Source organism: Opisthocomus hoazin, chromosome 19 (assembly GCF_030867145.1).
Source record: "Opisthocomus hoazin isolate bOpiHoa1 chromosome 19, bOpiHoa1.hap1, whole genome shotgun sequence".
NCBI lineage: Eukaryota > Metazoa > Chordata > Aves > Opisthocomiformes > Opisthocomidae > Opisthocomus > Opisthocomus hoazin.
This window is the reverse complement of record NC_134432.1, coordinates 5398106-5420538: the sequence shown is the minus strand read 5'-3', so window position 1 is coordinate 5420538 and position 22433 is coordinate 5398106. Positions and strand designations below refer to the sequence as shown.

Below are 22433 nucleotides of genomic sequence, written 5' to 3'. Positions count from 1 at the left end.
CAGGTCGGATGTTCAAGATGAGACTGGGCTGACTCACCCTTCTTGATGGTTCCTTGATGGTCACACCGAGCTTCTGAGCTTCCTGACTTCTGTGTGTTTTAAAGTGCGTGTCCTAAGTTACTGCTGTTTCATTACAGGTATTTTTTAATTCCCTCTGTGCTTTCTCTGTCCACCGCTCCCCACCGGCTGTTTGTCCTGGATCCGCACCTTGCTTTAGCTGTACTAAATTACATCAAAAGTTAGTTATGGATTAAAGGTCAGCTGAGGGCAATCTGCTGCAGCTATAATGGGCTTCTGCTGTGACCCCCACGGGGTTTGTATGATTCATCGTCTCAGTGCGCTTGCCAGAAGAGCAAAGAATTGCTCATAAAGCCCTCGTGTTAGGAAGGTGCCCTGTCTGGAAGCACGTGGGCAGGTCTGGGCGTTTGGAAAGGCGGCTGTCGCAGCAGTTCCTGGCAGCCCAGTGCCGATAACATGTCCCCTGCCAGCTCTCCTCTGGGGCTGTGTGCTGTTGTAGTCATTAAAATCACTGGTTTTAAAACAAGGTGAGGGGTGTTCGGGTTCCCATCTGGTGACCTGGAGCCTGGCCCTGAGGAGGCAGCTGGGGCTGCTCACGGTGTGGCACGTGGGAAGACCACAGTGCTTCTTAAATGCCAAAGTTGGGCTTTGTTAGAGGAGAAGCTGGAGCAGGCAGCGTCTCAAAACAGAGAACACTCAACCCACTGCTTGGGTGAGGCAGACTAAAAATAGAAAGGGTTTATTGAAAAGAGGAATTACAATAGGAAATATTTCTCCTTGCGGGCAGGCCGCATACCTCAGGCTCTTGCTGGCCACAGCCCCTCCAGCGCCATGACTTGCCGGGGTCTGAAGGTGGGTCCTGCTCACCCCAGGGCCGGGGCTGCTGCCCGCCTGTCCCTGCAGCCCGCCATGCCATCGCTCCGCGAGCTCGGGGTTGGCCCACGTGCGGTGTCACACCGGGGTTCGGGGACCTCTGCTCCTTCTCCTGAGGGAAGGCGAGAGCTCCCTGGGGGCTGCTCCTGGCCCAGCCAGTCCCTCTCGTACAGTAATGGTGATGGAGAGCAAACAAGTGAAATGAGCACTGTCTGTCACGGAGTCCAGACCCTCCGGTTCTGGTCTTTGTGGTCTTTTCGATAGTTTGCTAAATTTTTAATGAGGCTTCTTGTTGCGCGGATGGAGAAGGAGCCATTAGAGGTTGTCCCACTGTTTGCACTTGGGAATGCTGTCTCTGCCACCAGACCTGCATCAGGAGAGTTGTTTCGAGAATTACTCACTGATGAGTAATGGCTTGTGAGGGGGCAGTTGTGGAGAACTTGTGTGTCCGGAGCTTTCTCTCTGTTCAGTATTATTTTTGTACGATAAAAATGTTTGGATTTTTTGTATATGTCTGTTAACATACCTAAAACATAATGCTGTGTTTCAGAACGTGACCTGCCCCACCGCCTCTTTTACGGACCTGGCAGAAATCGTGTCCAGGATCGAGCCCGTGAAAGCACCCGTGGCAGACGGTGAGTCGGGTGATCCGGCGGAGCTGCAGAAGCTTTGGGAAGGGCAGCGAGGCCGGGACGGCCACTTGCTCCTCCCGTGTGCCTTCTCTGACTGCTTTCCTCCAACACCCCGTGCTGTAAGCTGTGCCGGTTTGGGGCTGGCTGCCGGCGCTGGGCTCTGCTGGGCAGAGCCTCTGTCTGCAGGTGAGCCCGAGCCTGCCCCAGCCCGGACCCTCCGTGTGTCCCCCCCGCTGCCTCCTCCGGGGAGCCAGATGGTTCTGCCATGGTGAGACATCCGCTGCCAGCCCGTTCCCAGCGTGGTCCGGTGTGGTTTGCTGGCGGGAGCCACTCCTGCAAAGACAGGCTTTCATGGCCCTTGTGCTGGCCTGTGCCCCAGCGATGGCTTTGCCCTTTGGTCGGCGTCCGCTTGAGACGGGAGGAGGCTGATTTAAAGCTTTGACTGAAGGAATTCTTCCCTGTGGTTGTGAGTCACATCTGGAGCGACTCACTGGCTCCACTGCTGTTTGTGCGTTCCTGTTTCAGGGAGCACCGGTGCGCTAACGAGGAGCAGGTAGCGGCTCCGGCATCGGAACGGGTAACGGCTGCTGTGTCTTTACACGATGGCACTCGAGTGCCCTGCGCCTCGGCCATGCCCCGTGCAGCAGTGCCCCGTTAAATGCCACTTAGCAAGAAAGGTCAGAGCTTTGCAGGTCTGAAATCGCCCAGCATTTCACTACAGAATCCCAGCATGGCAGGGGTGGGCAGGGCCCTCTGTGGGTCCCCCAGCCCAACCCCCCCTGCCCAAGCAGGGTCACCCAGAGCAGGCTGCACAGCACCGCATCCAGGCGGGGCTGGAATATCTCCAGAGGAGACGACTCCACAGCCTCCCTGGGCAGCCTGGGCCAGGGCTCCGTCACCCTCAGAGGGAAGAAGTTCTTCCTCAGGTTCAGCTGGAGCTTCCTCTGCTTCAGTTTGTGCCCGTTGCCCCTTGTCCTGTCGCTGGGAACCCCTGGAAAGAGTCTGGCCCCGTCCTCCTGACCCCCACCCTGCAGATATTTGGAGGCATTTCTAAGGTCCCCTCTCAGCCTTCTCTTCTCCAGGCTGAACAAGCCCAGCTCCTTCAGCCTCTCCTCGTAGGGGAGATGTTCCAGTCCCCTCATCATCCTCATAGCCCTCCGCTGGACTCTCTCCAGTAGCTCCTCATCTTTCTTGAACTGGGGAGCCCATCACTGGACACAGCACTGCAGATGGGGCCTCACCAGGGCAGAGGAGAGGGGGAGGAGAACCTCCCTCGACCTGCTGCCCACACTCCTCCTAATGCACCCCAGGATGCCATTGGCTTTCTTGGCAGCCAGGGCATGCTGCTGGCTCGTGGTCACCCTGTCGTCCCCAGCACTCCCAGGTCCCTCTCCACAGAGCTGCTCTCCAGAGCTAGCAGAGCTCGTTATAAACAGTCTCTCCCCCTCCTCCTGATTTCTTGTTCTTGCAGAGGGAAATCTAAAGTTAGGAGTCCTCCCATCTGTGACTGTTTGTAGAGATGTCCCTGTGGTAATTTGAAATGCTAATTGCAATCATATGCCTTATGAAGAAAATATTAATCAAATGTGGTTGAAACAGCCACTGTGAATAAGAATGAAGAGTTCATGTAACACGGTTATTTAAGGCATAGGCACCAAGTCCTGCTGAGATTTAAGCGTGTACTGGGACAGATCTTGCTCCCTTAGGTAGCTTCTGATTGTTTGTCCCCGTTAGGAAGACCTGCTTTCTGCTGGCTGAGGCCGTGGATGTGAGTGTGACGAAGGGACGCGTCTTTCGGAAAGCAGATACGGCAGATTTTGGGCTAAGGAGGGGCTGTGCAGGGGCTGCCTGGGACGGGCTGGGCGGGTGCCTCGCGCTCCTGGCAGATGGAAGAAGCTGTTGGTGGTAGGGTGAGGGTGGCCGGAGAGTCTCGTGCACGTGGACGCTGTGTCTGGAAGGACGTTTTGTGTTCGTGTTGGGGTGACTCCATGTGCTGCCTGCGGGGACCTTGCCTGTTTTTTGGTGGGCAGTGGCTGTAAGGCGTTGCTCTGGACGCGGCATTGCCTCGGTGCCCCCGGGATGGCATCGCTTTCGGTAAAGAGGTACCTGGAGCTATCGGGGGAAGCAGGCTGTACCGAGGCGAGCTCAGGTGGAGGGTGACACCTCCCCAGCAGTGGTCTTGTGGCTGCCAGATGGTTCCTCATACGTGCTGGGAGCCTTTGGATTTCGCTGCTAGCGATGGTGGTAAAGATGGCCTGGCTGCTTTTGCTCCTGTAAGGAGACAGGGTGCTTCTTGGTAGCGTGGTGGCACTGTCAAAGAAGGTGAAACCTTTCTCATCCCTGGAAATCCCTTCCTGAGTGAGATGTGGGACAGCAGGGATTTAGGAAGGCTCTGCCTGTCCTGACAGCATACCGCAAGTCTCAGGCATGGTGGAGAACTCATGTCAACAATGTTGTTCTAAAGAAAGCAGATGACGATGGCGGCGATCTGATTGACTGGGAGAAGGAGGAAGAGTCAGTAGGGAGGGTGAGAGGCCCCAGCGGGCAGAGGCTGCAGAGCCAGAAGGCCATATCTTCTTCAGGAGAACAGGCAGTCAAGTTTCTTCTCCACTCCTGAGCAAACTGTGAGCAGCGATTGAATCAATTAAGAAAAACCCCAAGAGCACCCAGGAGACCGTCCCTCGGGAAGAGCTGCGTAGCGGGACGCCAGGCGAAGCCGTGCCCTGGAGCCAGGGTACCCGTGCAGCCGGTAGGCAGGCGGGGAAGCGTCTCCAGCAGAACAGCAGCTCCTGTTGGCAGCCGCAGTGTTTGTGGCCGTGTTTCCATTCGGCGTCCAAACACGTCCTTGACTGGGATTTTCTGCCTTTGCTCAGCTGTAACTGCACTTGATGCAGCCGTGGCCGGGGGAGCACAGATGCCATCCTCCACGGTGGCTCTGCCGCGTCCCCGCTCCCACCCGTAAGAGACTTCCGAGGAGCAGAGCCGCGCGGGCGGTTTCCCGCAGCAGGTCTCGCGTCCTGTTTTCCAAAGCGGCGACGCTCCGGGCTGTCCCCACCGCCGGGTTTCATGGTGTGAAGCGAGGTAGCGTGCTCGCCACACGCCGGGGCTGAAGGCGATGAAATCGCGTAGCAGAGCAATTGTAGCCACAGTCATCTGGGAAAAACGATTTGGGAAAGAGGGATGTTGATCGTGGTGTCGAGCGCCTGGTCTGGCAATACAGCTGAAGCAGGAGACATCCCAAAACCTCTCGGGGACGCAGTTCTCGGGCACAAGGGCACCCTCCGCGTTGGTGCTGTGTAAGAAGCACTTTTATCAAGCAGCACCAACGCACGTCAGGTTGTGACGACCCGCTGGGTTCCCTGATCCCCATCGAAGCCTGTCGGTGTTACTGGAACAGAAACCCTCTAGCCACACAGCACCGGTTTTCCCCAAATGCCATGTGTTGCCTGCAGAAATTAGGCCTGTATGAAAGAAACACTAAAAGCTGCAGGATCACAGGGCGGGTCTTTGGCGTGCGAAGCGGCTGCGTGCCCGGCCTGCTGTGGGCACGCTCCCCCTGCCAGCGGCCGGCACGGGTGCCTCTCCCCCGTGGGTGCGATCTCCTCTGCACTGGCTCGTTGTCGGACGGCAGCGTCCAGGTGTTGGTGTGCTGAGCAGGGCAACAAGGCCTGCTCGATGCTGCTGGGGGTTACTGTGAAGAAGCGGTCGCCCCGTGAGCCCCAGACGCTCAGCCTCTAGCGGGCAATGGCCGAGGACGTTTGGGGACAGCAGGAGCTCCTCCTCCTGTCCCCTCCGGACCTCCAGCACCCAGAGCTGCTGGTGAAGGATGTGCGAAGGGACACCCCGCTCTTGTTTTTTATTATCTGTATGAAGACCTGTTAAACGCTGGAAGAATCCAGGAGTTTGGTTTTGATGGCAGTCAGTTTGATTGGAGCTGTAAACTGCAAACTATTGTTCATGCTCTCTGGTGCTCTTCAGATGAGTTTTCAGCTTCTCTGGTGTGTTTTAGCAAAGATTACCAGTCGTGTTTTTAGTGTAAACTAACGATAATTGTGTGATCCACAGTAAAAAAAAAAAAAACCTGAAAAATAAAAAATAAGTCCAAATGTCTTTAAACCTAATGTTCTAGCAGTTGGTCGTAGTTATTGTGTTAGAAAACGCTGTGGAACAGACTGTGCTGTTGTCTTCAGCGTGGAGCAGATGCTATTGACTGTTCCCAAAAGAAATACTTAATCAAGAATCCAGTTTAAACACGAGCCACTTTCTTCACTAGTGGGCTGAAAAACAGGTATTGCTTCGGCAACTCCAAGCGCACTTGAATTAACTCCTGAAGGTGGTGGAAAACCCAGGGTCAGCCAGAAATGACTTCCTGCCATTTCAACGCCTCGTGTTGCGTTCTGGAGAGCTGCGTGCCAGAAGCTGCAGAAGGAAGGTGGCCGTCTGCTGCCTGCTTCGCTTCGCCGCCTGCGTGCCTTGGTGTCACGCCGGGCTGGGGCTCTGTCCTGGCTGCCAGGGCGTTGGGTGGCTGCCCCAGTGCTCTTGCCGAGTGGGGTCCTGTTAGCGGGGGGTTCTCCTGCCGTCTGTTTTACAGCCCCTAAAGTGATCGCTGGGCACTGGAAGAGGCGTTGACTCCACGCTGGTGGATCTCGTTCCTTGGGAGTGGGCTTCGGTGCTGGGGACTGGGAGTTTGGTGGCATGTCCTGCTGCTGACCGCTGTGTCTCAGCTCCTGAGCTTCCCTAGATTACATTAATCTGCTGGATTACTGGAGAGACCAGGTGATTGTCCCCTGGAGAGGAGGGGAGTGTAAATGTCGCTGTCCCCTGTGGACCAGAGATTGTGAGGCATGGAGTTATCATCTCCGCAGCAGGACGAGCTCGCCCTGGGCCTGGAAATCCCTTTTTCCATGGAGTCTGTGACCAGTGTGTCCAGGGAGCTTGGGCTGGTCGCTCACAGGCGTGTCCTCTGAAGGTATCCTACAGGTCTTGTCTGTGATGGGGGGGAGACAGCAACTATTCCATGAAGAGCATTCAGCAGGGAGCATCTCCCCGTTGCCAGCATTTGTGTCCCATCGGGCTGGGCAGCTGATGCCCACCAGAACAACGCAGACGGTTTGCTGCTCCTGCTGTAGGCTCTTCAGCTCCTGGAGGGCTCCAGGACACCGGTTCAGATGCAGCTCACTGTTCTGTGATCTGGCTGGAGAGCTGGCGTCTGCGTTTGGGTGGTCCCCGTTCGCTGAGCTGCAGAGGGCTGGCCAGCGGTCACCCTGCCCTGCGCCAGTGCTCCGCCGAGCCAGCTGCCGTCCCTCTCCCAGTTTCTCTGCCTCTCTGAATGCTGGTTAAAACCAGTGTTTTTTCTCTCTTCTCTCTAGATGAGTCAGACTACCAGACTGAGTACGAGGAAGAAATTCTGGACAACCAGAAGGATGATTATATCAATTTCATCAGCAACCAGGTTGAAGAAGACTCTGACTCGGTACGAGCTGCCCTGGAGACAGGCAGTGCCGCTGTCGTTGCCGAGTCGCGTGTGAATGGTGCGCGGTGGCTGTGAGGTGGAGGTGGCAGGAAGGACGCTGAGAGAGGCACCGGGAGGGGACTCGTCGCGGACTGTGCAGAAAGGAGCTTGCTTCTTGTGCGGTGCAGACGCTAAATGATGCCTGCTCGCCCTGTTCAGCTTAGTCGCCTGCAGCGGCGCGGTGCGTGGCGAAACTTGGCCCCGCAGCTGCGTGGGTTTGCTCGCAAGGTGGGTGCGGGCTGGAGGCGCAGGGAGGAGCTGCCTGCTGGGCGGCTGCGGGGGGGACGGCAGCAGAGATGCGCAGCAAGAAGGCAAGAGGTGACAGACACAGCTTGCGCTGAAGGAAACCCTCCCTGGGCACAGGGGGAAATATTTCCCAGTAGGCGTGGCCGAGAACCACAACGGGCTGTGCGGGGAGACGGTGGAAACTCCACCCGTGCAGATACCTGGAAACCAAATAGATGCCCTGAAGAGCAAGATCTAGCATCAGAGCTAGCCCTGCTCAGAGCAGAAAATTGTGTTATGCCCTCCAGAAGTTCCTTCTAACCAAAGCTGTTTGACTCTGTGGGACATCAGATCCACCCTAAGGAAGACTTGCACTGTGAGGCCAGACTTGACGCCGGGTGGCCCGCAGCCGGCGCAGCACGGCTCGGAGGGGTCCTGGCCCTGCCGCTCGGGCTCCGGCTGGAGAGGCCGGCAGGTTGTGTTGGACATGGACAGTTTCTCAGTGGGAGCATGCGAGCGGTTTGGGAAGGTGCCTGGGCTGAGTAGCTGCCCATGTGAGGACGTAAGATGGCTGCGGTGTTTTGAGCGAAGAGCTGGAGTGAAGGCATAAAGATCTTTGTTTGCTGGGCTGATCTCCAGTGGGTAGTGGTTGGTGGACAAAGAAGAGGTGGAGGGGAAGAGGACAGATGGTTGTGCAGCTCGGAGAGGGTGCTGAAGAATGAATTTGTGCTTTTTTATTTGTCTATTTATTTTTTCTCCTTCAGGATGAAGATATGCAGATAAGAAAGCGCAGGAATCTGCCCGGTGTGGACGGCCAGGCCAGCAGCACAGGAGTGCCAGGCTAACACTCACATGAGTCTGACCTTGCTGGCTGAGACCTACATCCCATTCTACTGACAGTAGCCACATTTATTAAATATTTTAAAAAACCAAAGCAACATATAGTTGAAATTAAGCAAGCCTTGGTCCTTCTCCTGACAGGGTATGGGGCATTCAGCTGCCAGCACTGAGCACAAACACCTGCGTCGCGCCCGAGTCCCTTTGGACCTCTGCTGGAGGGTGGCTGACGTGTGCCGTGCTCCTTCGTACCGGTGCCAGTGGGAGCAGCCCGTTGTTAATCCTTCTGAGACTGGCAGAGGGGAAACGTGCTGGGAACGTGCGGTCAAACGCTGCCTTCATTTTTGCTGCTGTATGTTCTGGTGGTTGTTCTCCCTGCGAAGGCCCAAAGAGCAACGGGATATTGTCCTGCTGTGGGCTGGAAAGGCTCCGGGCAGCAGCACTAGAGAGAGGGAGGGGTTTTATGGGTCACAGCAGCAGCATTGCTTTCTTTTTATATGAATCAGGTAACTGTGTAATTAACCCCTCTGACTTTCAACCACGTATTTGTGAGCAGTGCTCTGACAGGAGCAAACTTGAATGTATTTCACTTGAAATCTAAACCTAAGGAATCAGTTAATGTGAACACTAGCTATGGAGCCTGTATCCTCAAGCCATCAGCAGAACATTTCCTGATGGATCATGGAGCTGACACTTGCTGGGCAACTCTGGAGTCACTACTTGGCTGTATTTGCCTTGTGAAATAAAGTTATTCTGATGGATTGAAATGTCAGCGTGGTTCTTTGTGTTGGGTCCCACGAAGAGAAAGTTGTGAACAACTATGAGCCCAGCTTGCCTCTGCTTCTATCAGACTTTTGAAGAAACTCGTGTGGTTTTCAGTTCCTGGACCCAGCAGGAGTCACGCAGTGTATTGTCGAGCATTGGAAAGAATCCCCCAGTGCTCTCTCCCCAGGGCTGCAGCAGTTGTCGTGAGTCGGACCGTGTTCAGAAGTCCCCCGGTGCTTGCTCTGCTTGTCTCACATCTGTCGTTGCCGATAGCTCCGCATGGCTGAATAATCAAGCTAATTCTTGCTTTGTGTAAACTCTCCTGCTCAGCACTAGCTCTAGGTGCTGTTGCCTTGAGGGGGTTTGTCATCTGACCAGAGCACCGAAGACGCTCCTCCAAGCTGCCTCCACTGCCAAGCTGTCCTGGCCCCGCGATGGAAGGGCGTCAGCAGCCGGCGGCGGTGCCCAGCTCTGCTTGTGCCTGGAGGCAGCACAACTTTGAGGCCAGAAACGCGTTTGGTGGCACCACCGAGGACTGTGGCAGTTGTAAGTGCTGTGAAGTGTGACCTGTCCTCTGCATTTGACCTCCTCTCCTCTCGTGGCACAGGCTCTCTACCTGCCCTGCGTCAGGTTTTTCTCTTGTCGTGTCTGTGAAAGTGCAGCCTTCACCCAGGGAAGCCGCTCCTCTCACACAAAATGTTATTTTCAGGTGTCAGAGCCTCAGGTCAGTGCTTTGTTCGCAGAGGGACTCCAGCCCTCACCTTGGTGAGACCCCCAGCCTGGCTGCACCTCCAGCCAGCCCCAGGCCCCTCCAGAGCGAGCAGACACCTTCCCTGCAAGGATCAGCCGGATCTCTGATGCAGGTTTTGGTTAATGCAATTGTACAGGATACGTTGCGGTTGCTGGAGGTTGTTCCTTGCTGTTGAAAAGAAATAATTCTTGCAAAGAAGCTTAAAAATGGCTTTTGAAGTGGAGGTAGAGCAGTCAGCAGCCGGACGCTTATGTGAGAGCACAGGCCGCCTGCTGAGCTGGAGAGATTGAATTTCTGTTGAGGGTGGTTACAGGGGGTGTTGGTGCCTGTCGTGGGAAAGGCTCCGAAGCGGGGGCCGAGGCTGGGCGGGCGCGCAGGTGAGCACCCACCTCACGGCTGTCTGCTGGGTCTCCGCAGAGCTGCTCTGAGCAGACCCGAGAGGAGCACGTCTCCTGCAGCAGCAGCACAGCTTCCAGCTTTGTTCTGGTGAGGGGGTGCAAACCAGACCGGAGTCTCTTCAACGTCTGTGTTGATAGATGGTTGCAGTGCAGGAATCTTTCCCTGAGACATGAGGAATAGGGCTAATCTGAGGGATGACGAGGGCCCTCAGGTTGCCCTTGCTGAGCTCATCCCAGGCCAGTGGTCTTCAACCTTTGAAGGATATGCTTAGAAACAAAAGTACCTTCAGCAGAGGCTGGACCTCTGCATGGAGCCTCCAAACCTCCTGACGATGGGCAGATTGTTGTTTGCCAGACACCTGGGTTGCGCGTCCCATAGCAGCGATAGATTCTGCTTGTTCCTCTGCCCCGGCTGCCGAGCTGTCTGGGCCAGGATGGGCACCACGGGTGGTTTTAGAATCATAGAATGGTTTGGGTTGGAAGGGACCTTAAGGATCATCTGGTTCCAACCCTCCTGCCATGAGCAGGGACATCTTCCACCAGCCCAGGTTGCTCAGAGCTCCATCTCTCTTTTCCAGAAGGATGACGGGTCTGTCAGCCTGAACCCAGCACTTCTTGTGTTGCTCCGTGCTGTTCCGGGGAGCTCTTCCCCTCTGTTCAAACAGGTAATTAATTTCCGAGCTGTGTATTCTAACTAAACTTCCTGGCAGCTGGACTCGCTCCTGGAGCCTGGGTGCGAGCGCTGGGCTCGTGGCTGCATGGGTTGGGAGCTGCAGAAAACTGAAAAATACTGGGCTCCTGCCTGTGTTAGTGAGAGTCGCTGTGATTGCTTTGTGCCCCGTCCCACGGGGAAGTGGCGCTTGGTTCAGACATACAAGGACAGAAGATAAACCTTCGGGGTGTCGCTTCTCAATAACTGATGACAGCTTTCCCCCCTAGCTGCGCTCTCCGTGGGTGAGCCCTGGACACTAAAACGATCTTTCCTCCTGTGCAGAGGAATGTAAAACATTTATGGTACAAAGCAGAATGGTTTTTCCAGCTTGCTCTGCCGCTGGCTGTGGTCTGCCCAGCTGCCCGGCCAGGCAGTGCAGGGTCCTGGCAGTGCTTCAGCCTTCGGCCCGGCGTTGACCTCCCCGTCCTGCACTAAAAAAACACCCAAAAAATCCTTTTCCTGCAGAAGGTGGCCGCACCCAGGTGCATCCTGATGCTCCTGCGCTCACCTGTGCAGTTCCACCTCTGGGGGTTTGCAGCAGTCCCGGCCGGCGTGGACACGCAGCCCTGTCCGACGGCTTGGTGTCCCGTCACTGCTTCGCGCCCCAGGGGACAGTCCCGCTGCTGCTCTGCTGGCCACGGGGCGGGAGAAGGGCGGTGTGGGGAGCCCAAGGCTGCTGGTCGCGGCTCTCCTGGCCCAGGCCACTGTCCTGCCGATCTTCACTGGCCCGGTGGGTGCTGGCTTCGGCTGGAAACCGCCTGCTCTCCCTGAAGTTTCTTCATGGGTGAGTTACAGCCCCCGAAAGGTGAAGTCTGACTGAATTTGGATTAATTTGGCCTTGCTGGGGGAGAGAAAACAGCTGCTGAGACCTGAAGGTTTCATCTCAGGTGAAGAGGACGCAGAACTTGTTCCCACTACAAGCCTGATGCCAGCCAAGGACAAACATGAAGTAGCAGGATCAGAGCAAGGTCGTGAGGGACCAGGGCTCCCAGCAGCAGCTGCGATGGGAAAGGTTCCCCTCAAGGCTTTTGACTTGGCACGTCTGGTGGTTGCCGATTGCTGGGGGTGAAACCTTGAACGGGCTTTCAGGAACACGTCCCCGTGCTGGATGTGCAGCAGGTCGAGCACCAGTCCTGCCCGGTGGCCTGGGCTGAGCCCTCCAAGCAGCCAGCGTGGAGAAGCGGAGTGAGAAATGCCCGCAGGCGCAGCCTGTGCTGCCCATGGGCTCCGCCAGTGACTGTGGCTGCTGCGTCAAGGGGACAGACGTGTCCCCAGTCAGTGATCTGAGAGCCAAGCTCCCGCTGGAGGGGGGGGGGGGTGGGGGTTCGGGGAAATTTGTTCGCAGGGCTCCAGCCCCAGCAAGGAGGCTGCAGAGGGGTCTGCAGAACAAGTCTGCTGAGGAGCGGCTGAGGGAGCTGGGGCTGTTCAGGCTGGAGAAGAGGGGGCTGAGGGGGGACCTCATCTCTGACAGGAGCGGGTAGTGAGGTGGGGTTGGTCTCTTCTCCCAAGGAACCAGCAATAGGACGAGAGGCAATGGCCTCAAGTTGTGTCAGGGGAGGTTTAGCTTGGACATTAGGAAAAGTTTCTTTACTGAAAGAGTGGTCAGGTGTTGGACCAGGCTGCCCAGGGCAGTGGTGGAGTCCCCATCCCTGGAGGGGTTCGAAAACCGTGTGGATGTGGCACTTGGGGATGTGGTTTCGCAGGCGTGGTGGGGTTGGGTTGATGGTTGGACTTGATGATCTGCGAGGTCTTTTCCAACCTTAACGATTCTGCGGTTCTATGATCTGCGCCTGGCGAGGGGACGCGCAGTCGGGCTCTCCTGACCTCCCGTGCTGGTGAGCAGTGGCATTCTTGTCCCCACAGGGCAGCAGCTCGGGGCTGACCTACTGCAAACGGCAACAGCCTCACGAGCTGTTGGGCGCTTAGACAGCTCCGCTGGGGTTTGAGAACAACAACAAACCACGGTTTCCCACAGTGCAGCTGCAAGCCCCTGTCCAGCGTCTCCGGGAAGCCTTGCCTGGCCGGGGGAGAGCTTTGGTCTCGGGCTGTGCGGCTCTGGCTCGTGCAGGGCTGTTAGGATGGCTGCTGCTGTGGTTTCTCAGGAGTCTCGCCCCATGTGGAGGCCGGCGGTGTTCGTGCAGCCCCTCGGGCTTTGAACCGCCAGGGCTGTGGTGGGACCCTGCAATGCTCCTTCCTGGTAGATGTCATTCTCGCTGCGTATTGTTCCAAAATTAATCTCATCTTATTTACTCATGCTCCCCTGACCTCCTCCGACGTGCGATTTTCCCTGCTTGCCGCCTGAGGACTGTGTTTAAGCTGTCAAGATGCGGGGGCTTTACTGCGCCTCTGGGTTTAATTTACTGTTGCTGTGAGTAAGAGCCAGTAATAAAATCAGCAAATGAGAAATACAGCAAATATTTTCCTCTCCCGCAGGGGCTCAGTGAGGCCGGACGGGCGCCCGCTGCTGCCCACCATGCTGAGAGCCCGGCTGAAACGCGGCCGTGGGACGCCACGGGCTTCCCAAGGAGCTGGGGCAGGAGGCATTGGGGTTATTAAGACGTTGTTTATTTGATGAATGTGATTTTGTGGTGTGGCTTTTGCTGGCACCAGGGCACAGCCTCTCATCAGTGGTCCCTTCCCGGCCGATGGCTGATTCCTCTCCCATCGTATCCGCGCTCCTTGTCCCCGTCCCCTCCTCAGGTCACGGAGGGTCTGACCCTGTTTTTCCCCAATGTCCAGAGTCTGGGTTTGGGTGTAAGCAGTGCTGAGAGGGCCCGGGAGCTGGCAGGGCAGCCGTGCCTGTGCCTGCATCCCGCGCCCGGAGCTGCCCTGGGCGATGGGGATGGGGCCCAGCTGCGTGGGTGCCAAAGCTGGGAAGTGCCGGTGTGTCCGGCTCGCCGCAGGCTGGGGACATCCGCGCTGGGCAAGTCAGCACTGCCAGCCCCCCTTCCCTTGCTGAAGTCACGGCTTCTAGGGGAAACTGTGGCACTACCAGTTGTGATAAGAGCATTTGCCTGTTGTTTAAATAAATACCAACGAAAAGCAGAATCAAAGTGTTATTAATGTTCATCCTGGTTTAAGAAACCACGAATCTGTTTCGTTGTGTGGCAGGCTCGTTCCTGGAGACGCGCTGCGGGAGCAGCCCTGAGCAGCGTTCCGAGCGCTGGGAATGCACCCGGGGCCTGAGCGTTACTTAGCGCAGCCGTGGCATTTTCACAGGTAACTGGCAGAGCCACCGTCACCGCTCTCCGCCGTGGCCGGCTCTTAATTAGGCCTCCTCCGTCGGGGGGTTATAGAGAGGAACGAGCTTCCCACCATGGAGCAGCCAGGCCTCCAGCTCTGGAAGCAGAGGTTTGTCACCGAGGAGTGACAGCTTGGCCTCAGTACAGAACTGCGCCATGCTGAGCCCAAGCCCCCTCGTACAGCACGGCACAGCCCTGGCACGGGCAGGAGTTGGTACCCACGAGGTGCAAATGCTAATGATGCTGCTGGAAATGTTGATTTTTGGAACTCTTGTCATTAGCAGCGGTGTCTGTCGGGGGGGCAGGGTTAGCAGCGCTGGCGGCGATGCCGGCCTCGCAGGGACGAGCACAGCTCTACGTTACAGCACTCATGCGGTGTATAATTTAGACTCAGAAAGACCACCAAATGTGCATTAATTTTAAATGTACCATAAATTACACATTTTTTTTCCTCGAAGAAGGCACATCAAATGTGATACATGGCCCCGGAGGAAGGTGTCGAATACAGCTGGTGCCTCGCTCGAGCAACCCTGACCTGCCCACACGTCCCCGGGCAGGATGGGGTGAGCTCGGTGCTGTGCCCCAGCGCGTTGCTGCTGTGTGGGCCACGCTGGGTGGTTGTGGGTGGCCCCAAACGCTCCCTCTGCCCTTGGTGCTGGCTGCCAGGGTGCTCAGCACCCCGCCGGGCTCAGCGAGGCACAGTGAGGTGCTTTTCAGCACTGGCTGTGCCCGTGGCTGCACTTGCAACCAATATAATTAGTTTGATTTTCTGTTTTTTTTACTTCCTCAGGCGCATATGCATCCACCTCTTCATGGGCTGAGTTGTGAAACTCCTCTTCCTCGCAGTGCCCAATGGCTGCGTGAAGGCAGAGGCGCTCGGTGGCAGGTATCACCCGGTCGCTGCCATTGCCAGAAGGGTTATTCCTGCTCTTGGAGTGAGAGTTTGCCCAGGCTGTGTGGGGCGTCGGGTTGGATGTGGCGTGGAAGGACGCGTGTGCTGGCTCCATCGTCCTTGGCTTCATCATTCCCAGCCCCGTCTTGGTGCTTTCCCCTCTCCAGCTGGTGTGGGTCTGTTCCTCCAGTGCATGACCAGGCTGTTGCTGCTGTCCCTCTCCCAAATCAGGCACTGAATGAGCTGGAAGTGGCTGGTGAGTGACTGCTCTCCCCGCTGCAGAGCTGGGGGATGCCAGCCCGGCTCAGGACACCCCTGAAACTGCCGCCCCTCGCCTCAGCCACAGCACTAAGTCACCCAGGGGCTGTAAAATCCCTCCCCTCTGCTTGCTCCCTCGCTGGAAATAGAAAGCTTTTAACGAAGCGAAGATAGGAAAAGCTTTTAGAGCGAGGCTGGCAAAGCGGTTCACCCCCGGGATTTCAGGGATAACGAAGCGGGAAAGAGCTGGCGAGGAGGCGGTTGTGCCGGCTGCGTGGGTCGGTGCCCGGCTGCAGCCAAGAGCGCCGGCGCGGGGCTGCGTGACCCAGCCAGCCCCCGCCAGCTTCGAGGCTCCTGCCGGGACACGTACCTGGGGGGAAGGAGATTGTGGTCCCCGAAGGCAGCGGGGAGAGCTGAGCCTTGCCGGGTCGCTGGGGTGTGTGCCTCTCCTGAGAGCGATGAACCTCCCAGCTCTAAGCGTCAGCAAAGAGGTTTTCGAAGTGCCCAAGAGCTGCCACAGTTCATGGAGATGAGATGGTGTCCGCGCTGCTGCCGTTCCTCGGTGGAAAAGGGGCGGTGGGAGGAGTGTTTCTGCTCATGTCCCTCACCTTAAAACTGGGGTGGCAAGTGGGGATTTCAAAGCGCTGGTGGGGGAATGATGATTTAAAATAGCACCTGGCTGGTATGACTGGTAGCACCCTGCCAGCCCCCATCCTTCGAGCCCCAGGATGGCAGAGATGGGGGGAGCCGAGCCTGCCTTCGCACCCTCAGCTCAGCGGCTGCCGGGGGGGGCTCCACAGGAGGACAAGGCAGAGGCATCAGCTGCCGAGCGGTGCTGGGGCTGAGCCCGGTCCCTGCCGGAGCCACGGGCAAGGTGGACACAAGAGCCTGGTCCCTGTCCGGGCATCACGGCAGCTCTGCTCCCCGTCGCCAGGGTTGAGCTGGACGCATCTCCATAAGGGACCAGCCGGGCTGGCTGCGAAACTGGGCCAGCTGGGAAGCTGCGTTGTTGAGGGCAACTCCCTTGGGGACCAGAATCCAGCCTGTCTGCACTGGTCTGGGAGCTGCTGAGTTTTGCACAGGGCAAGAATGAAGTGGAAGCACAGAGCCCCAAGGAGAAGGCTGCGAAGTCCCCGTGGAGCAGCGCCCGGCCAGGGGCCCTGCACGTGTCCCTGCTGCAGGCAGCCCTGGCTCCTGCAGGACCCTCCTCCTCCTCCTCCCCAGCATCTACCCCCAGCTCGGCTGTGCTGACCCGCAGGGAGGTGAAGCACCGAGTGCCGGGGCTCCGAGGGAGCCGTTCCCGGAGTCGCCGGCGTCCTCCCAGCACAGGGACCCGGCAGGGCGAGCGCTTCGCCTTGCCAAACCGGGGCACGCCGCGAACACCAGCCATGTGGCGGGCAGAGCTAAAAATACCGGCAAAGCTGAGCGCTTCCCCGGCAGTTGTGAAGGGCCGTGGCCTCGCCGGGTCAGGCGCTGGCTGTGAGACGCCCCAATCCTGGCCCCATCCAGCAGGGTCACCGGGGGGCTGGGGATGCTGGGGCCAGGGGTGATCTAGGAGCAGGTGATGGAAAAGCCCCTCCGGGCTGCAGGTCTCGAATCCACCCAGGAAAATGCCTCTCTGCTGGTGGTGTGAAGAAGTCATCGCAAGGCAATTTGCAGCCAGGCCCCTGCTCCTTGCAGAGACCCTCCGGCCAGCCTTGGACGTCTCATCTCCAGCCTGCTCGGAAAACCACCTCAGCTTCCCTTTAATGTCGGTGTGTTAACATTCAATGGCAGAAAATAATGTCAGGGGGAGAGATGTAACCCAAGCCTGATGCAAGAACTCAGCAAACCAGTATTTTTTTCTTTTAGGAAAGAGAGCGCTTTCGTTTTAACATCACACACTTTAGGAGGACACCAAGAGAACGGGGACAAGCGGCCTGGAGCGTGCTGCTGGGACGAGCGGCCGGGTCCCTGCACTGTGGTAAGGTGGAGCTGGTGGTAGACTGGGGGCTGGAGCCCATCCCCGGCCCCACGGCTTGCACCGAGCCCACGCGGCTCCTGCCTGCAGCTCGGTGACTTTGTCTGTCTCCTCTTTCGGAGTTTGTCTCCTTTGAGACTTCAGCCGTCCCCTCTCTGGCCACTGCTCCTTGCACTGCAGCAAAGCGCAGCCAGGACAGCCCCACTTTTCTCATCCACTGCTCTAATTCCTGCACCCGGGGCCGCTGCCGTGTCACTGGAGGGTTGCAAAAGCATCTGCCTCTGGCTTGCCTTCCCCTGATGATGTCGAGATCTTCTGCATCCCATTTCTTTTGGATGAAACGTTTCCTTTCTTTGTGTTTGAAGGCTGGCCTATTTTAATACTGCCAAGTGAACATGGGTTTGTGCGCAGAAAAGATCCCAGTTGCTTGCTATAACTTCTCTGTCATAATTATTCACTGCCAGTCGTCCTGCTTCCAGCAGCTGTATAATTCATCAGCTGTGTTTTGTGCTCATTTCTCAATCAATGATGAAAACATTGATTAGTGTCAGGCTGGGACCAGCTCCTGCAGAATCCCTCTAAATCATCGCTGTTCACTGATGACTCCTTGTTTTGGAGATGGGTTTGCAGCTCTCCATCCAGTTAATGTGGGCTTTATTGAGATTGTATAGTGCTAAATTTGTAATTAGGGTGTCATATGATATTAAGTCAAACATGTTGCCAAAAGCTAAGCAAATAATGGCTACGTGGTAACCTTTATCTACAAACTTGTAATTTTCTCAAAGGATGAAATGAGGCTCATTTGACAAGACATTTTTCCATTGCACCACACAGATGGGTGTATTTTAATCCTTCAGTTCTGTATGAATTGAATGCTCTGTGTCCTCTCCATTTTTCAGTCTGAATGTCCTGCTGGACCGACCGACTGCTAAGCAGGGCAGCCGCCTTGCCCGCCCTGCGCTGTGTTAGCGTCCTGCCAAACTTGGCCTCTCCAGGCTTCCAGCTTCCAGCAGCGAGCGGCCGCAGCTCAGCTCAGCACGCTGCTCGAGGGCCCTCAGGTGCGGATTGTGTGGATCTGCTGATTTAGAAACCCCAGGGATGTCACCCGAGATGCTCTCAGTTGTTAGTAGACCAGAGAGTGTTTCATCATCCTCTTGTCTTACATTCCCATCCTTTCTAAATGCAGAAGAGACACCGAGGGCCTTGTCACTAGCAATGTACCTCTTCATCTAGAAAGGCCGTGGCTTCTCCGTGCTTGGAGATTTTCAGAGTTCAACTGGGCGATCCCTGAGCAAGGCAGTGTCAATTTGACATCAATCCTGCTCCAAGCGGGAGGTTAGACTAGAGGCACCCGAGGCTGGTCCTCACCAAAATCTTTTTACGCTCGTCTAAGTCTATGAAACAAACCTACAACGTCATTAACGTTTATTTTGTTTCTAATATATTTAGTGAATGACTCCTTCCTGGCTGTGGCTTTGCCAGGGATGGATTTTCCTCTGTCCGTGTACCGTCCTCTATCAATAGCTCTGCTTCGTAGCTCATTGTGGTGGTTGCTGCACATTGATTAGTATCTATTACTTTCTTCCTTTTCATATATATTGTCATATAAAACTGCTGTTTTCATATTACCAATTCACTGGATGGGCTTTCAGCCAAAGTTATATTTTCTTGACGCTGCAATATCAGATTTTCTGCCCTTTTGCAGGCTCTGCTCAAAGAGCTGCTGATTTCCCACTCCATAGGGGTTATTTTCCACTTCAGTTTTCCCCATAATTGTCACCGCCTCCGTGAAGTTTGTGAAGCTGCTGGTTCCATGAGTAATGAACTGAGACCAGCAAGCCATACCAGTCCACGGGAGGGTTAGGTGACTCCGAAGCACGTCAGCAAAGCAGGGTGGAGCAGCTGTGCCAAGACCACCCCGTCTGAGCCGGTGCCCCCGGGGGCTCTGCTCCGGCTGGTCGCACCCGAGGCAGCACCTGAGGCGCTCCTCCCGCGCCCGAGCATCTCTGCCCTCCCTGGCAGTCTGGTCCGTGGCTTCACTATCCTTAAACAGCTTTTCTTTAGGTCTAACCTGCGTTTCCCCACCACAGCTTCATCCCCTTACTCCTTGTCCTGTCCTGCCTTCAGCCTTGTAACAACTCGGCTGTGCTGCTGGGGCTCCCACCCGGGTCTCTGATTTTTCTGGGGTGAATCAGTGTTGTGTTCAGCCTCTGCTCGCAGGCTGCACTTTCGCACCATCCAGCCCCTCCTGGTGCTCCCTCTGAGCTCTCCCCAACCGGCCCCAACCTCCCCTGAAACGCCGCAGCCAGGCCCTCCGGCTGCGGTCGTACCAGACGCGCGCAGCCCGCTCACGATGCCACGCTTCCGCAGTGTTTCTCGTGCTGTGACCTTCACCTTTTCCGCACAAGCCCGACACCGTTGGCTCCAGCTCCGCTGAAGAGCGGCAGCAGCATCCAGCTCCTTTCCTGCAGAACGGGGACGGGTTCAGCTGCTGCCCGTCCCCAGCTCCTCGCCGAATCTCTCACTCAGCGCCCGCCTGATTTCACCCCAAACCTTTGGGGGCTGCTCTGCTTCCTTCCGGCAGGACAGCGTGGAAATGGGGCACGGGCAGGGACAGCCGAACGCATAACCCCCTCCCACCTCATGCACGCACTGCAGCCACTCCTTTCCTGGGCCCTGGGCTATTTTATTTGCAATTGTGGAATTTTTTACCCTTGCCAACAGGGTCTAGAGGATCTTCACTGCCCGTGCCTTTGTGCGATGCCCCAGCTGAAGCAGACATCATGTATTTTCCGACCCCTCACTGTGGCCAGGAGCTGCTGACGGCCCCGAATCTGTGTGCAGCCCTGCGTGAACCTCCCCGCGCTGCCCAGAGCTGCTTCTTGTCACCAGCACAGACGCAGGTATGGCCTTCAGGCCAGACAGAGGAGCCGTGGAAAGCCCCGCAATGCACACGATACGGCAAAGCCCGGCTCTCCTCTTTTCCTCACCTCCCTTTCAGCTTCTCGCTCCTACTGCCACCACCATCGCAAATAGTTTCCTGCCGCCCACCCCGAAGGAAAGGCTAAATGCATCCCTCCTCATCCTCCAGCTGAGCTGTCTGAGTCATCCTCCCGGTCCGCTTCCACCTGCTCGGCCTGCGTCCCCACGCAGACGGCCGCCGCCTCGCGAAGCAGCGTGCCCGAGGCGGCTGGCACTGCCGTGCCTGGGCTGCGCGGAGCATGGGTGCTGCGGCGGGTGCTGCGTCTCCAGCTCGGCCCCAGCCCTTTCGCCAGCAGCAGTGGTGAATGTGCCACACGACTGGAAATGGTTTCATTTCTCTGCCCAGCACCTGTAGATACAGCAAGGGCTGGACACGGCATGGGGTAGGGTTGGAGAGGAGCTTCAAGAGTGAGAAGGTTATGGGGACACAGTCACACAAACTTTCCTTTAGTGGCAACATTTTTTCTTCCATCTTAGATATCACACAGCCACTTCAAACTTCAGCTCTTCTGCTGCGTGGTTCCAAAGTCAGGACAAAGTCAGACTGTTATTTTGCCAAACAATGAAATACTGAGATGTAGATGGAGCAAAACCTGAGTAAGCACTGAATCACTGAGCAATCAATTACCCTCAGATCTGTTCCTGGAGCTCTGTTGGGAATCCCGACCTTGAGGAACCTCCATCGTAAGGGCCAAGTCCTGCACCTCCACAGCTGCTGAATGGTCCCTGCCGGTGCTGGGGAGCCTGGCAGGAAAACCTGTCACGGGCAGGTGAAAAATCAGTTTCCCTTCACCGGGAGGATGGTGCAGCGTGGGAGCACGTCACCCTGGGGAGGGGGATCACCACCCAGCAAGTGTCACAGCTTGGCCAAGTAAAGCTGCGTGAGCGTTGGTGACAGTCCTGCTCCGAGCAGGCAGCAGCACAGGGCACCAGCGAGCCTTCGCACCGGTGCTCCCACAGGTCTGTGGAGAGGTTGAGGGATCTTCCCCCTGTGTGAAATATCCACGTGGTTGTTTCCTTTGTTATATCGATTGGTTTGATTTATTGTAGTTTATTCTGAGGGACTGGCTTATGTCAATTTGATGCCACGAGTTTAGCCTACAGGACTGAAACAATGTCACCGTCCTGCTCCAGTCCTTCCTCCTGCCGTCGCCAATGCTCATTTCTTTTGTTTCTCTCCAACTGTTGTAGCATTTTAAGAAAAAAAAGATGTATAATATTATGCTGCCCTTGAAATGCCCACTCTCCCATCAGCCCTCCTCACTCAGAAACGTGGCGTCTCATCCAGGGGCTTCCTCTCCTGGGCAGAGTGAGTTCCCTCGAGGGATTTAGGAGCATGCTTTTGAAATGACCCCGCCGAGGGGACGGACACAGACCACAGCGATCTCCCGGGCTGACGCTGCTTCCTTTCTTCGGGCTCTTCGGCAGCTCCACTCACCTGCTCTGGTTTTGAACGTTACAGACTTTGTGCACAGTTGCCCAATATTGGTGCTCGCCGCTCTTGGGCTCAGTAAACGGTAAGAAAAGTGGCTGGGCAGCAAGGAGCAAAGGCTTTCTGCTGGCACGGGGTGGAGAGCAGGACCGCGTGGCTGGGAGAGCAGGGGGTGGGAAACGCTCTGGCTGCGTTCAAGGTGGAGTTTGGGAAAGGACAGAGGGATTTGAGAAGGAATGGAAGGGTTTATATGGCTGATACAGTTGGACATGCTCTTGTCCTCCCTTACGTGCCTGAACTATATTATTTTTATTATTACTGTGATTACTTTATGAATTGGTGTGCGTGCATATTAACAAGGGTATGCACAGGACGGATTGCCTGGCTCCAATCTACCTGGTGCAAGGCATGGCTTGCATTTAGAAAATTATTTTAGCCTTCAGGGGCCATGTTTTAAGGAAGGTTTGTTCAATACTTCACGTTGCGAGCCCCCAGTCCTGACTAGGCTTCCCGTTTGCAACGCAAATCCAATAAATAACAGGCATGGCTGAGTGCTGAGACATCTTTGTGGCTTGCATGTGAGCTGGTGTCACCTGGCTGTTGCAATGCCAGCAAGACCTGGACGGAGCAGCCTTGTCGGGAAAGCAGCTGAAGATTTCAGCCAGCAGAGTAATAGCTAATTGAGTGTATTTCAATCATGAGATCCACAGAAGGAAGGCAAACTCCACAGAGTAAAAGCAAATTGCATCTTAGAGTAATCTGAATGTGGGTAGATAATTAGGCCTATATTTCATGGGAACATTTGCTGGGCAACATAATGAAAAGGCCAGCAACATAATTTTCTTTAAGTACTGTGATGCCTCCCACTAGGGACGGGCCGTGCCAGCGCTGGTGCTGCAGTGCAGCGGGAGCGGGGAAAGGGGTTGCGGGGCCAAGAGGGGCTG

The 22433-nt window shown here is 56.2% G+C and overlaps 1 protein-coding gene across 4 annotated transcripts in view; it reads left to right on the top strand.

Moving 5' to 3' along the window:
• The window catches only part of PNPLA7 (patatin like domain 7, lysophospholipase), a 126733-nt gene extending 117869 nt beyond the window's left edge, over positions 1–8864 (top strand). For all 4 annotated transcript variants that reach the window (XM_075439388.1, XM_075439387.1, XM_075439386.1 and 1 more), the window contains 3 exons: positions 1442–1526; positions 6893–6996; positions 8025–8864. In XM_075439388.1, the coding sequence (XP_075295503.1) occupies positions 1442–1526; positions 6893–6996; positions 8025–8105 (270 nt within the window). In that variant the 3' untranslated portion in view covers positions 8106–8864. The remainder of the gene's footprint in view (positions 1–1441; positions 1527–6892; positions 6997–8024) is intronic.
• The last annotated feature ends 13569 nt before the right edge of the window (positions 8865–22433 follow it).